Raw genomic sequence first — 15,098 nt, forward strand, 5'->3', positions numbered from 1 at the left:
GGGGGACAAAGTAGACTCCTGGCAATCTCTGCCGCTTTGCTAACAGGCAGGACTGCCATAGCTAAAATAGAAGTCCTCCCCAAATTTTATAATCTGTTTATTAACCATCCACTACCGCTCACCTATCATTTTAGGAGAAAGGACCACTCACTGCTGGTTTCCCTGGTTTGGGGTGGGCAAGAAGTCAGGGGTATCATGGGAATTACTTACAAAGCCCTTCGAGCTGGGAGGACTGGATATGGAGTTGTATCACAACTGTGCCTAGGTGCAGTTTGCGCATTTCTGGATCCACCCCACACAATACGTACCCCACACCGCCCTGGAACATAACTCGATATAGCCTTGCAGCTGTCAAGAGCTATATATCTCCCCCCGTGTCGACCGTATGCTAGTTTAGATACTGTTGCGTGTCCGATCTGGGCATGGCATGAACTCTGATGCAGGACTGGCGCACGCATTCTACATACACACCATTGATGCCCCTACTAGATCAGCCTACCCCCCATATTGTGCAAGTCAGACATGCGCACGAGGCTTCAAAAAAGGCAGCTCACTAACATGGGCTCCTTGTACCCTGAAGGTCAATTCATTACGCCTGATCTTGCACTGCGGGAGCCCCACAATGCTCCCCTATACAAATTCACTTATTTTCAACTGCGCGCTGCAGTACATGTACAGAATGGTGATTTCCAGGCTTTGGAAATGCTCTTCTCCTCCCTGACACCCCGCAGATTGATAGCCTGACTGTATACCACTATGCAGACTACTGCACCTTCCATATCCCCTGATGCCAGAGCGCTATGGTAACGCAATTTGACCATGCCTCTTTCATACGCTAGCTGGAAGTATTGTTGCGCACATATCCACGCACTCTCCCCAAATTATCACCTGCGCCTGATCCACTTTACGTTCTTACATCCAATATATTACACTCCGATGCATCTTCACCGCATGGGACTCCGCTCGGATTCGCGCTACCAGCATTGCTCGGCTGTGGACGCCCACATTTTACATGCTGCTTGGGAATCCCCTGAACCACAAAGTTACTGGTAGGAGGCGTTTGACTTAGTTGACGCCCTGACGGGAACGGTGATCTCCCGCACCGCCCTCGTTCCCCTCCTGGGATATGTGAAAGACATCTCGGGTGGAGTTAGGAAAGTGGTGGGCATGCTACTGTTGCTGGCCAAGTGTAGGGTATCATTGAGGTGGGGACGATCCCCACGTTGGTCTGATTGGCTGAAAGACGCTGCATAGTGCCAGGAACAGCTTCATTTATATTAGGACTTCCGGCGAGTTCCCCCCCCCAACACATTTGGGCCACCCTTATGGGATTTTTACAGGCACAAGCAAAGGAAAGACCAGCATAAGTGATGGCACCACAATCTTTCTCGAGGCATGAATGTTATGATCGGTACCGCCTGAGCAAGACATAACTAATAAGTTCTGCTGATGTGTTCCTTGTGGGACCGTGTGAGTGCGCTACTTCTGCCCTCCTCTTTTGAGATGTTATTGTTAAGTACAGCCCTGGAAAGTTATTTCTCGACAGTATGCTCATACCCGTTGCTCTGCTACGGGCAATTCAAAAGCTGTGTATGATATCAAATATGCACTGTTACCATGAGGAGGACGACTCCTGGTGTTCCGTTTTTGTACGTGTGTTACACTGGAAAACTCAATAAATACAACTTAAAAAAAAGAGGGAGTAGTAGTTATTCAGACACGTTTGTAGCATCCTCAATAGCAATAAAAATTCCTGTATGTTGGTGGTTTTTATCTGTCCTTTAAACAGCAATTATATGGTGTCATCCCATATTAATTTGAGATGATTGTATACAGTGCGGTTACATCATTTCTGCTCATTTGTAGGTCTTAATCTTTTGACCAGAGAGGCAAAGATATGATCTATAAATGTTGCTCTGTTCTCACAGGGAAATCCTATCAATGAAATTATAGGTGTCCCTGGAGGACCATCTTTATTCTTTTGTATCTTTGAATGAAAGCATGCTGCCAAGATGATGGGAAATCTCGCTGATAGTTGTTCTTTCTCACACCAATTTTGCAATTTTTGTAATTGTTTTCATTGGATTCTCAAATATTGTACTGTATTTGGATTTATCTCTAGGTTGTCACAGAGCCTCTTTTTCATATTTGTATATGCTCCGTACTACACCATTTTACCATTATCCTCAGGTTTTATTATGATCATTGGATCTCTTTGTAAGTTATTTAAAGCTTCCATGTCCATCGTGGATACTTTATTTTGTTTAGCTGATGTGTTTTTATTGCTTTGCTATTTATCAATTTAATTGCTTATCACTTCACAAAACAGATCTATTTTACTCCCTGCTGGTATTGCTGCTTTTTAGGTCGAGCCTAGACAGCGCTTGCGCTGTCAGGACGATCTCTTGTATTTAGTTTGTGGAGTTGGACTCCTCCCATCGCTCCTGATTTGTGTGATCGCTTGTCTTTTAAAATGCCTTGCTTTCCAGTGGGTAATATGTCTTTCTGGTTCCTCCTTTTTGTAACTAGTTCAGTCCCCTAGAGCATCGCCTCATGACTTGTCAACTTCTGCTTTTTCCATTATTGTTACTGGCTCAGCAACTTTTTTTTTACTTCGTACTTCCCTTCATTAGCGCTGTACGCCTATCACTTGATCAGCACGGCATGCTGCGCTTTATCTTTAAAAACAGCAGCCCCCTGCTTTTCTTATGTTCTGCACGGCACAGCTTGCCCACCTCAATTTCTAACTTTATTTTTTTATTTTGTTCCATGTTTGTGTTGCACGATGGATATCTTTGCAGGACAGGAAGTGCACCGTACACCGTATAATCCTTCTGCTTCTCCTTCGGGACGTAGTTGCAATAGATCCGTTTTCTCACTCTACTATTAAACATAGGAAGGAGTCCTAAGGAGTTGTTGCGTCCTTCTGATTCCACCAACCTTAAGGTCAGCTCTGTAGCTTTTCTACAAGCTCTTTCGCCTCAAAATTGTTTATGCAGCCAGACCGCTCTTGATAACGAATAGTGTGTGTATAAACTGTCTTTCGAATTGCACAATTCTGGACATGAGACAATAGTAATGGTGTATTTAAAATCCTGAGATCTATGCTAACTTAAAATATTTAGTTTTGGCAACTTTACTTTAGGTTCTTGCATTAGTTCACACTGTAAATCGTAGTGTGGACGTAGGGCGCAAGATACGCTCATATCTCTCTTGATTTTTAGCTCTGTAAAACTTTATTCATTACAAATTACGTCTCAACGGCATGTTACGCATTTATTTTGCTATGCTTAGCATTTCTAAAATACAGTATGATTTGCAATTATTATTCTGTAGGAAATGCTCCAAGAAGTGTACTTCAACAATGACTTGAGAAACATCAGATATGAATGTGGAAAGAAAAATACAACTTTAAAAATGTGTTAAGTTTAAGTAAATTGTAGCAACGGAGACTTTTTGTCGCAGAATTGAGAGCTTGGGTATGATTGGCTCTTTGGTCAGTGCCTTCGTTAGGGGAACCTCAGTATATCTACTTAGTGGTTTATCCAGAGTGTTAGGCTGTATATGGGGCCATTTCCTTCCTGCCCATTCCTTTGAGCCGGTTATTTCAGTGTCCCCATGTGAACAATGGCATTTTGGTTCAACCTAGAATTCCTTTCTTGTCCCAACAACACACTCCAATACTATTTGGCTGACTCTAATTTTGCACTGCGATAGTGTGAGCTTTAGTTAACCTCAGCTTGAAGGAATGCTTTAACTTTGTAAAGTTACTAGCGTTTTTATTTACTCTTTTCTTTTGCCATTCGCCAATCCCTGATCAATCAGGGCTGCATTTGCTGTACTGCCGCCATGAGAGTTCTTAAGTTTCTCTCCTGAGACTGTCGCTTGCAAGACATTTTGTTTACTTACATGGGGTTGCGTTGCCCACCCTATTGCCAAAGCTGATGAGAGCTCGCCCACAGGTGTGACCTATTGGCATGGCCAATGCTTGTTTTCTCTTGCCTCCCTCAAAGCTTCTGCAAAGCACAGGGATCCCCTCCCTCACACCAGCCTTTCTGGATTGCCATATTGTGCTCCATGTTGTTTCACTAATGTAATTTTCTTGAAATCCTACTTCAATGTGGTGCTTCTACATAAGCGATTATACCGAGGAGTGCTTCGACATCCTTTGATAAAAAGTGAACTAGTGAATGGTCCTTGTAATCAGTAACCTGTGACCGTTGCAGACTCCCGGATGCAGTGTGACAGATTCCAATATTCTTGGTGCCACAGAAAAAAGTTGTATCTTCACAAACGATAGTCAAAACAAGTCAAATGTATAACCTTATTTGCAGAGATGACTGTAATTCTACACTTCTGTATTGGTGAGCAGCACCATTGTCAGCCTAAGCTCACTGACTTGCTCTTTAGTGCAGTGGTTCTTAACCTTTCAACTTCTGTGGCACCCCACTTAATCATTACTGAAAGCATCGGACACCCACTGAAACACTATTGGAATCAGTGGACCATCGCTGGGTCATTACTGGAAACCAAAGACTCCGGCATCAGCATTTTCAATGATCTAAACCGCAAACAATACACCAAAAACCGACAGAATTAAGCATTCATCAAACAAACACACAGTGATGAAATATATTATTCAATTCCTAAATAAAAAAAACTTCAAAAATGTAATTCGAAGTTTGGAGCGTTTCTAAATTCAATTGAGGGCACTTATCGTCCATAATATATAATGGAAGATATTGAAGATACTCCTATTCAAGTAACACCTCATCCAAAAGTAACTACATTCATAGTTTACACACAGGGATGCGAATGAATAGAGCCCTCGTGTAGGGTGGGAACACCGAATCCTAAATATTGATGGGACAGAATATTGTTATCACAATATAGAGAAGAAATTGAAGATACTCCTATTCAAGTAACACCTCATCCAAAAGTAACTACATTCATAGTTTACACACAGGGATGTGAATGAATAGAGCCCTCGTGTAGGGTGGGAACACAGAATCCTAAATATTGATGGCACAGAATATTGTTACCACAATATAGAGGCATACAAATTCAAAAGGTAAGTTTCTATACATTGTCTAAACCTAACTCCACATATGCATACATTGGTGATATATGTATCTTCAAGGTACACAGATGTGGAGAAAGAACAGTAAATCCTTCCCTCCCTCTGTACACTTACCTTTCAATATTTTGTCCCATCAATATTGTGGATTTGATATTCTCTACTACAATTCCCCTTTAGGCCGGTCCTACTTTTCTTCACTTGTTCCCTCCCACATCTATTGTGCTGTGCTGTGTTGCTTCATGGGTAGATCTGCGCTATAAAATATATAACTTTGCTCTTCTGTCGCACTGAATTCTTTTTTTAAAGGGTGCTAAGCAGTACGTGAAAGAGTGCTAAATTAGTTTTCAAGATGTTTTTGTTCATCGACATGCAGTGCCTCAGTGTACCGTTGGTAAGCCAATTACTTTTTGAATAAGTGACAGTTTAATTTGATTATCTGTAAACTGTGTAATCAGGCGTTTCTGTTTGGGATGTGTTGTTAAGGAGACAGATGGAATGTGCCTTGAATGCTTTATTTTTATGTAGGAGCATCTGGGGGTGTATGAATGTGCTCGTGCATTGGTCTTGCAGTGTAGAGTAGACTGATCATGTGATTCAGCCTCTTGGCCGATGTCTGTGACGTCAAAGTACAATGTTGAGGCTGGCTGAAACTGATTTTCTCTAAGAAGAAAATAAAGAGGGAGCGACCCTCTGCTGAAGGGCTGCGACTTCAAAAATATTATTGAACTTTACAAAATACAAGATGTTGAACAAACCATCATCTTCTTCCAGGTTTCCATTTAAGAAATGGGGTCTGGAAAGGGACTAATAACTGAATGACGGTATAGCTATATAGAGCTGCAGACCTTATTTATATGAACAAAGATCAGTCCGAATAAAAAAAAAAAAACATGGTGGTGTCCACCTGACCTAACTTCTGGACATGTTGTGTGATTTGCCAAGCTGATGAGGAATGCCTGTCCTGACTCTCATCAGTGACACTTACGGCAGAGTGGAGGCTCTAGGAGACACCACCTATGTGGAAGACATGTTAAATGAGTTACAAGGATGATCGCAATGCATGACCAGCCCCCAACACCAAAGGTGGATCTCCATGGCATTCAGTCCAACTGATACTACAGTGAGCTGTGCATTTTATTGGTAATAACTCAGTTTGCTGTTTCAGTTGCAGAGAGGGAGAGATCCACCCCTCCTGTTTTGTAGGGGTGTCAAACACTGTGATAGTGTGCATACAAGAGGGCCGATAGCCCTTGCATACAAAAGCCGATTAGTTTGGAACCACTTACAAAGCACCATGGGGTTAGAGTTGGCACTATAAAAGGCAGGAACATTTTGTAGAATTTTCTAGAAGAAAAAATGGGCAGATGTTTTTAAAGGAGGTTGTATTCCCTCAAGTCAAACAGAACACACCACCTCGCAAACAAATTCTGCAGGTACGGAGCTACACCACTGATTTGCGCCTTGGAGGCAATCCATGGCAGGCATGCCTAGACTTAATATAAAACCTCTCCTAAGTTGTATGTGCTGCACAGTGCAGTACGCATGCAAAGGAGGAAAAGAATGGAGAAATGAAAACATTTCTCCTTTTAATGCCTGCTTGTCAGTGGCGTTATTTGTTGGCGCTAAAGCCTGTCTACTAGTGTTAGTAGGTAGGTGTAGTATCAAAAAGCATGGGTGGTTGCATGGGAACAGCAATGTACCACCCATGTAACGCCCTCTCGGCGCTAAGTAACGCAAAGCAGTGCTTTGAGTTACTTTTAGGGTGCTTCCAGCGCAAAACAAGTAAGTAAATAGTTAAAAAATAGATTTTGAGTTGATTTGCATCACTTTTGTGACGCAAACACAGGGTAAAATCTTAGTAAATATAACCCTTTGTGTCCACTTTATTGCAACGTCGCCACGGCCTAACTGGAGCCTTTTTTGTCAGATATGTTTCTTGAAAACTACTTGTGCACGTCAAAAATACTACAGATTACGCAAATACCTTGAAATTAACAAACGACATTGCTTTATTTACATTTTGTAATCTGTGTTTTTTCACAGTGAATCCCAAACGAAAAAGGATGTTTTATTCTGGGGGAAGTCTGCAGAAATTCTTTCACCCAGATGACTCCGATGCCCTGTTGATCGAATGGTACGAGGTTGACAGCAAGGTCGCTCTGATGAGGCTTCTTCAGAGTAAGTAGTACACTGATGTAAATGACACTTCTAACACTAAAAACAAGCACAAGGACACATGAGAATCAGGTGCCACTTAATGGGAACGTCTGGATTCCCCTCTCCGCAAACTGGGGTTAATTCTTTTGTCCCGTGGACTAGACATTGTAGAATAATCTGCTTCAGGTTAATCAACCCTCTGTAACACTGCATGGTGGTCACGTGCTCATGTGATGGCGGCCCGCTCAGCGTGCTTTTTATGTTTTTTTTCAGAAACAGGCCACTGAAGAGAGCCTAAAAAAATAAAACAAATCAAATGCCCCAGATGTGCAGGGAGATTCATCCTTCTGTGTTTGGGATATTTCTGTCTTTTCCTGCCCAGCACTGCCAAACTTGCTTAGCGGAAGTGGGTAGAAAAATGTATTTTGGAAGGCCCCCCTTCTTTGGGGCGGGTCTTTTGACAGGTCGCTTAGTGGTAGGTGATCTGCCAGTCAAAGCTTTCAGTTTTTGGAGCCTCCTGACGCTCTCTTACATCAGGAATCTGGCAGTTTTCCACCTCTAAATGAGGCAAAAGGCCATGGATTTAGAGGGGCAAGAGAAGTGACAATTTATGACAGTGATCCTGCTGTAATAACCCTAAAGAAACCTATTTATCTTTTAATTGTAAAGCAGTCTAGCATCCTTGGGCTATTTTTGTGCTTTATAAAATCAGAAGAAATAAATACTTAAATATATAAATACAGACAGTTTAAAATGCCAGTGGGCAGCAGAATCAGTTTTCCCAGGCTATACTATCAAGTAGTTGATAGAGCGTTAACATGAATACTGTGGTATATTCTAGAAGATTCCACACACCTTTCCCCCAATCCTACAAAAATAATATACCAAAGCTAAATTACTAATCCTAAGCAAATAACTAATAAAAATATACATTACTACTACATGAAGAGGAAAAGGAAAATAAAAAAATGTGATACAATTCCAAAAGCACATACAAAAGCTTTTGGAAAATCAAACATGGATCAACAAAATAAAGGCCATACAATAAAACTGAAAATTGATCATGGCATAGAATTTAATGCACAATCACTTACTTTATGAAAGATGATGATCGTTTAAATGTTACCACTCAGTTCAGGTTCCAAAATCTCCCGTCTTCTACCTTTACTGCATTGCAATATGTTTTCACTATTTTTAAGGGGACCCAAGAGTTTAGAGAGACAGTCAGTTTTCTCTGGCTTCTTTACCATTACTTGGTCACCCACATTAAAGTTGCATTGAGTGATAGCTTTACACAGATCACAGTTGAACTTACAATTTGCAACATACTTCATTTTCTTCCTCAAACCATTTTACACATCCCACTGAACACAATTCTCTTTTCCCCAAATCATCCACACAGGACACATTTCCGTGATGGCTTTCCTTCCTCTAAACATTTCAAAGGGAACCTCCCCTGTTGTAGAGTGTGGAGTAAACATATAGGTATACAGGAAACTCTTAAGACCATTTTTCCAGTTCCTATCAGCACCCAGCTCCAATTGCACATACTTCTTGATTGCTCTGTTAAATCTTTCTACTGTTCCGTTCCCTCTGAATGATACAGTGAACATTTTCTGTGTTTGATGACCTTCTTTTTGAGAAACTCTTCCATTTCCCTGGTAACAAACTGTGGACCATTGTCTGTGAGTATGGTGTCTGGCAAAACTTCTCTAGTGAAAATGTAATTTAGAAAATCTATAATTCTCATTGTCTCTATGCTACTCACAACTCCAATCTGAGACCATCGAGAAAACTGATCAATGAGAACAAAAAGATAACAGTACCCTTACCATGTAGCGGACCCACAATGTCTACTACAATGGTTTCCTGTGGTTTCATGGGAACCTCTCTGATTTGCGTGGGAGGATTCCTTGTTTTGTATACCACATCTGATAGAGCCTTCTAGTTGAAGAGTCCTTACCTTGGAAATTCCCCTGGCGTTAGAATGAATCCGGAGATTTTTCTTCGAACAGTACCTTTGTGCACTGTCAGGTGGGGTCGGTCGATTTCACGTCTGTTGTTGGCGTCTTGGTCGTCGTGATGACGTTGCGGTCATACATAGGTGCCACTTTGGCGCTGTGACATCAGTTCTTTTCTTTCTGCGTCACGCCCAGATCCAGAGAGTGCTACCCTAGTCATTTTTTTACTAAAATCGACCTTTTTGTTATGTTTTTTGTGACTTTTTGGTGCGTTGAGGGATGTCTCCGAAGACCGGTTTCAAACCGTGGGACGCTTGTCACTGCATGATTTCGGTGACTCACCCACACCTGGTCTGTTTATGGTGTCTGAAGCACGACCACGACCCGAAGTCGTGCTCCGAGTGCCAGGCCATGCACCTAAAGGCTTTGAAGGAGCGGTCCCTGAAGCTCATGGCAGCTCGGCGTTCAAACTCTGCGTCGCTCCCAGTCATGCTAGAGAGGAAGGTTTTGAAATCACTCGTCCTACTCCAAATCTTCGGGTCATTTGGGTAAGAAGAAGTCGAAGAACGGCAAGCGTTCTTCAACTCCACCCCGTAGCTCGGCTGATGTGATGCGGGACGATCATCGATGCTGGAGGCCTCCGTCCGCTGATCCTACTTCTGGGTCAACTCCGTGCCTCTCTGAGTTTCTGGAAGCCGGCGCGACCCCTGCCCAACTCAAAGAGTTCTATGAGGCCATGCACCTCATCTTTGGGCAGACCGGCCCCCATGTGGCGCATTTGGGGGTCCTTCCGGTTCCACAGGCATGCCCCTCCTGATCCGACATCGAATTTGAGCAGATGCTGGTCATACCATTGCGACCTTACCAGGCGCTGACACTCATGGCACCGGTTGGGCCCACAATCGGTGTCAGCCCAATCCTCATCCCCGACGCCCCGGAGCAGCGTCGGCCGACCACGCTTCCAACTTCAATGGGCCTACTCACCCCAGGTCGGATTCAAACCCTTTTCTTATGAGTACAAATACAAGGAAGGATTGGAGGGTTTGTTTGACCCTTTAGAATACCAGCTGGATAATCCTGACTTAAACTGGGCACAGGAATTAGGCGAGGTTAGTGGTCTGGATACTTCTCCAGATAATGGCATGCTTTCTCCTCCCATCGTGGCTACAGCAGAGGGAGCCCCTTACTCCATGGTGGTCAGTAGGGTGGCTGAGATTCTTGGCCTTGAGCTTCCCTCTGTAACAGTCAGGACTAATCTCCTGACAGAGGTGCTTCAGTCTGGGGCTTCCACTTCAGAGCATTTCCTCTCTTTTAATGAAGCTTTCACCAATGCCCTTCTGGGTCTTGGTCCAGACCCAGCACAGGGGCTCCTGTGAATCGATCATCAGCCCGCCCTGAATGACACTAAATTACTGTCCCAAAACCCCACACCTGAGAGCCTTGTCATCCAGGCTTCTTCGTCCTCTGGCGCATTCCCATCCGCTCTCCCGGATCGGGGATCAAAGAGACTAGACCAACTCGGGAAGAAGATGTTTTCTTCCTCCAGTCTGGCATTTTGGTAATTGAACACAGCATGCCTTTTGGACCGTTACACCCATTCCTTATGGGATACGGTTGCACAAGTCTTGCCATGGATCCTGGAGGAGGCCCGGGCCATCTTCTCCCAAGCTCTTACTGATGGGAGGGACGCGGCTAAGTTCATGATTCGTTGTGGGCTGGACACGACCGACTCACTAGGCAGATTGGTTGCATCGACAGTGGCCTTGAGGCAAACCTTCTGCACTCGCTGGGCTCACTATAAACATTCAGGCTATGAAATCTCTCTGACATGGTCCAGATCTTGGAGGGAACTGTGAAAGACCTGCAGCGGTGGCTTTTGAATCGAGATGGGGTCAATGGCAGATCCCTCTCCCTTCCCCAACTAGATCTTACAGTAGTGACAGATGTGTCACTCTTGGGATGAGGCATTCACATGGGAGAGGCAGACAGCAGAGGTCTCTGGTCTCGGGCGGAGTCCGGACTCCACATCAGTCTTTTGGAGCTCTGGGTAATCAGACTTGCATAAAACCTCCCCTCTCTAAAAGGGAAAGTAGTGCAGGTGTTCACAGACAACACTACCACCATGTGGTACTGCAACAAGCAGGGCAGAGTGGGGTCATGGACCCCTTGTCAAGAGGCTCTACGCCTCTGGACATGGCTAGCACATCAGGACCCAACCCTGGTGGATCAACATCTGGTGGGCTCTCTGAACGCCAGCTGTCAATGCAAAGTCGGTCACGAATGGCATCTCCATCCGGAGTTGGCGCAAGGCCTCTTTCAGCAGTGTGGCGAGCCTTGGTTAAATCTGTTCGCCTCTGCAGAGAACATGCAGTGACAACTGTTTTATGCTTTGGAGTCTCTAAGCCAGCACTCACTCAGCGACGCTTTTTGTCTCGAGTGGAACTAAGGCCTCCTTCACGCCTTCCCGCCAATACCACGTCTGTCCAAAGTTCAGAAGAAGATCAAGAGCGACCAGGCCCAAGTAATCCTTGTGGCTCTGGAAGAGGCACGAAGAGTATGGTATCCAGAGCTACTGAGCATGGCTACCGATCCTCTGATCAGACTGCCCCTTCGGGAGGATCTTCTGTCACAGCAGCAGGGGATGGTTCTCCACCCAAACTTGTCAAATCTTTGCCTTCATGCGTGGAGATTGAGCAGGGACAGTTCACAGCTTTTGACATTCTGCCTGAAGTGTGTTTTGTTATTTTGGCAGCTAGGCCTCCCTCCACCAAAACGGTATACACCTCTCATTGGCATAAATTTGTGGCATGGTGTTCCAACAAGTCAGTTGATCCCCTTTCTGCCACTCTCTCTGAGGTCCTCTTGTTCATCCTTTCTTTGACAGTGCAGGGCTCTGCTTTGGGGACCCTTAAAGGTTACTTGTTGGCTATCTCAGCCTTTCTTAGATTGCCAGACCAATCTTCCTTATTCAAGTCTCCCATATTTGGAAAGTCACTTAAGGGACTCACCCATTTGTTTCCTCCGAACCCGTTCATTATGTCCAGTGGGACTTGAACCTGGTCTTGACTTACCTTATGTGTACCCCTTTTAAGCCGCTGCACAGTTGTCCCATGAGGCTGCTCACAATCAAGACTGCTTTTCTGATTGCCATCACATCTGTTCACAAAGTGAGTGAGTTTCAAGCTCTGTCTTCCAAGCCCACATTTGTGTCTGTTTACCCTGACAAAGTGGTGTTTCATACAATGGCCTACTACCTTGCTAAGACTGTTACACCTTTTCAAGTAGGCCAATCCATCACTTTACCTACTTTTTACGCACCCCACATCCTTCTCATGAAGAGGAGAGAATCCATCGTCTGGATCCAAAAAGAGCATTAACGTTCTACTTCAATCTTACTAAAGATTTCAGGGTGGACAATCAACTCTGGGCTCTGCTTTGCATCAAAATGTGCTACGCTTTAGTAAAGAAGCAACCCCCTGAAGGCTTGCATGCTCACTCCACCAGAGCAACTGCTGCTACCACTTCCTGTTCTGGACATCTGCCAGGCAGCAACGTGGGCATTCCTGCACATGTTCAAAAGACATTACTGTTTGGACAGTCAGGTCCGTAGAAATGGCTACTTTGGTCCTGCAGGACTTTTTAGAATGATCATGGTTCGCAGCCCACCTCCAAGGATGGTATTGCTTGAGATTTATTCTAAGGTAAGCAATCTGCAGCTAGATATCTCTATTAGATGAAAAAGTTACTTACCTTCGGTAACAATTTATCTGGTAGGGACCTGCTATAGTTGCAGATTTCTTACAAACCCACCCATCCTACCCGCTTGCAAACTGATGTCTAGGGAAAGGTATTTCTCTTTCTGGGCCTTAGCTCTTGAGCACCATTTTTAGTGTACTTCATGACTCTGCGTTCTGGCGTGGAAAGTTGAGAAAAGAAAGTGACGTCACCGCGCCGAGATGGAGCCTAGGTACGACCGTGACATCATCACTGCGACCACAACGCCAATGACAGACACAAAGTCAACTGCCACTACCTGATGGGGCGCAAGGGTACTGCTAAAAAAAAAAATCTCTGGATCGAGTCTGACGCCTGGAGAAATTCTAAGGTAAGAAATCTGCAACCAGTTGAATCATTACCAAAGGTAAGTACCTTGTCCATCACTCCCCACACAGTCCAAAATCTTCCTAATCAACCTCTTAATTTGCAGATCCATGTCAGTAGTTCAATCTCACCCTCCCCTTTGTCTTACTCATACCTTGGTGTCCTTCATGTCCCAGCGCCATGACTTTCTCTTTTAGTCTTTCTGGAGCAACCAATCTCATACCTCCCAACACCATTCCAATCTCACATGACATTTCTTTTCTTACTTTACAGTATCCTTGCTTATCACTTCTTGAGTCCAAGGTACAGTATTCTTGCTTATCACTTCTTGAGTCCAAAGTCCATCCCTCACGCATGGTTCGAATCACCTTTTGCAATACAAAATCATTCTCCACTGCCTCCATCCAATCTTCTTCTGAAATTGCACCTTCAGAGACCACACACATGTTCACATGTTCTTCATAGTTGCCATCACACTCTTCTATTACTGAGGTAAGTCTAGAAAGACAGTCAGCTATACTGTTCCGAACTCCTGGAACATACTGGATATCAAACAAATAATCTTGCAATCCAAATGGCATCAAGACCTTTCTTCAGAAAACTTCCACTTGCAGTGTTGCGTCAAGATCCGTGATGAGAGAGCCCTAAAAAAAAGGGGGGGGCATACTGAGATCCAGGAGATTGGGGACAGTCCCACGTGCGCGTTCGCGCCGAATGAAGAAATAGTAACTCTACCTTTGTGTGCAGAGGTTTTTCCCCTATTTGACAACTGGTGACTAAGCAAAACTATTGCGGAGTACGCAACGTCGGAAGGCCACCCCAGTCGCATCTGCATGTGACGTGGCTAACAGTGTGTCACTCGCACTGCTGGCCATATAGCGTAAACGGGAGCCCACCCCGATCATCCTGAAGACGCTCTCCTCCAGGGTCCAGGAAGAGGCACAGAGAGCTCACCCCAGCTATCTCCACTCACCGTGATCCGGCCCACGGCAGCAGCACCCAGCATGAGGTAAGAGGCCCGACTTCCACAGCCTCTGGATAAATATGCTGCAAATCTCCCGGTAACTCCTGCTAGACTACAGCTTTCCCTGGCTGCCATCTTGAAGTGAGGCAGCTCAGCCAATGACAAACAGGGCCAAAGGAATTCCCAGTTGAAATGCTATCGCTGCGGCAAAGACTTCCAGTACCATCTGTGCCCAGCGTTGGGTCAGCAATGTCACCACTACGGCAAAGAAAACCACTTTGAAAAGGTGTGCCAGGCCTCACAGAAGAGCATACAGCTGAAATCACGAGAGCCCAGGTTGCGTCATCATGCGAAGTCTGTGTGCGACCGACAAGACTGCTCCACCAGCTCATCCAGGTCAAGCAGTCACTCGCATGACACATACGAATCGAGACGCTCTGACTCCTGTGAGTCACGATCTCTCACACCAATCTCACAAGACAGTGAGGAGTACATTTGCATGGTCGCCAACCAAGACAGACTAAAGAACTACCCAAGGATGCATCTCCAAATGGGAACACACTCTACCACATTTGGAATAGACAGTGGTGCATCACTCAACTATATCAGTGTTACAGAGTACAACAGGATGAACCCGAAGCACAAAATACACAAAGTGGCTGTGCAAGTCTACATGTGGATGTCCAAAGACCCTATGCCATGTTTAAGGCAGTTCAAACACCTCTCACTTACAAAGACAGGACCACACAAGTGGAGATTCATGTGATCGAAGGGTCTGAGGCAGATTGCCTCCTCAGCTTGCCCACTGCCGAACGATTAAGGCTGGTGGAGATAC

At 44.6% G+C, this 15,098-nt stretch overlaps 1 protein-coding gene across 1 annotated transcript in view; it reads left to right on the forward strand.

The window, feature by feature from the left end:
- FAM151A (family with sequence similarity 151 member A) overlaps window positions 1–15,098 on the forward strand; it is a 179,724-nt gene that overhangs the window by 143,304 nt on the left and 21,322 nt on the right. The window contains exon 7 of the mRNA XM_069232621.1: window positions 7,124–7,258. Coding sequence (XP_069088722.1) covers window positions 7,124–7,258 — 135 coding nt within the window. The remainder of the gene's footprint in view (window positions 1–7,123; window positions 7,259–15,098) is intronic.

This window comes from Pleurodeles waltl, chromosome 4_2 (assembly GCF_031143425.1).
Source record: "Pleurodeles waltl isolate 20211129_DDA chromosome 4_2, aPleWal1.hap1.20221129, whole genome shotgun sequence".
Classification (NCBI taxonomy): domain Eukaryota; kingdom Metazoa; phylum Chordata; class Amphibia; order Caudata; family Salamandridae; genus Pleurodeles; species Pleurodeles waltl.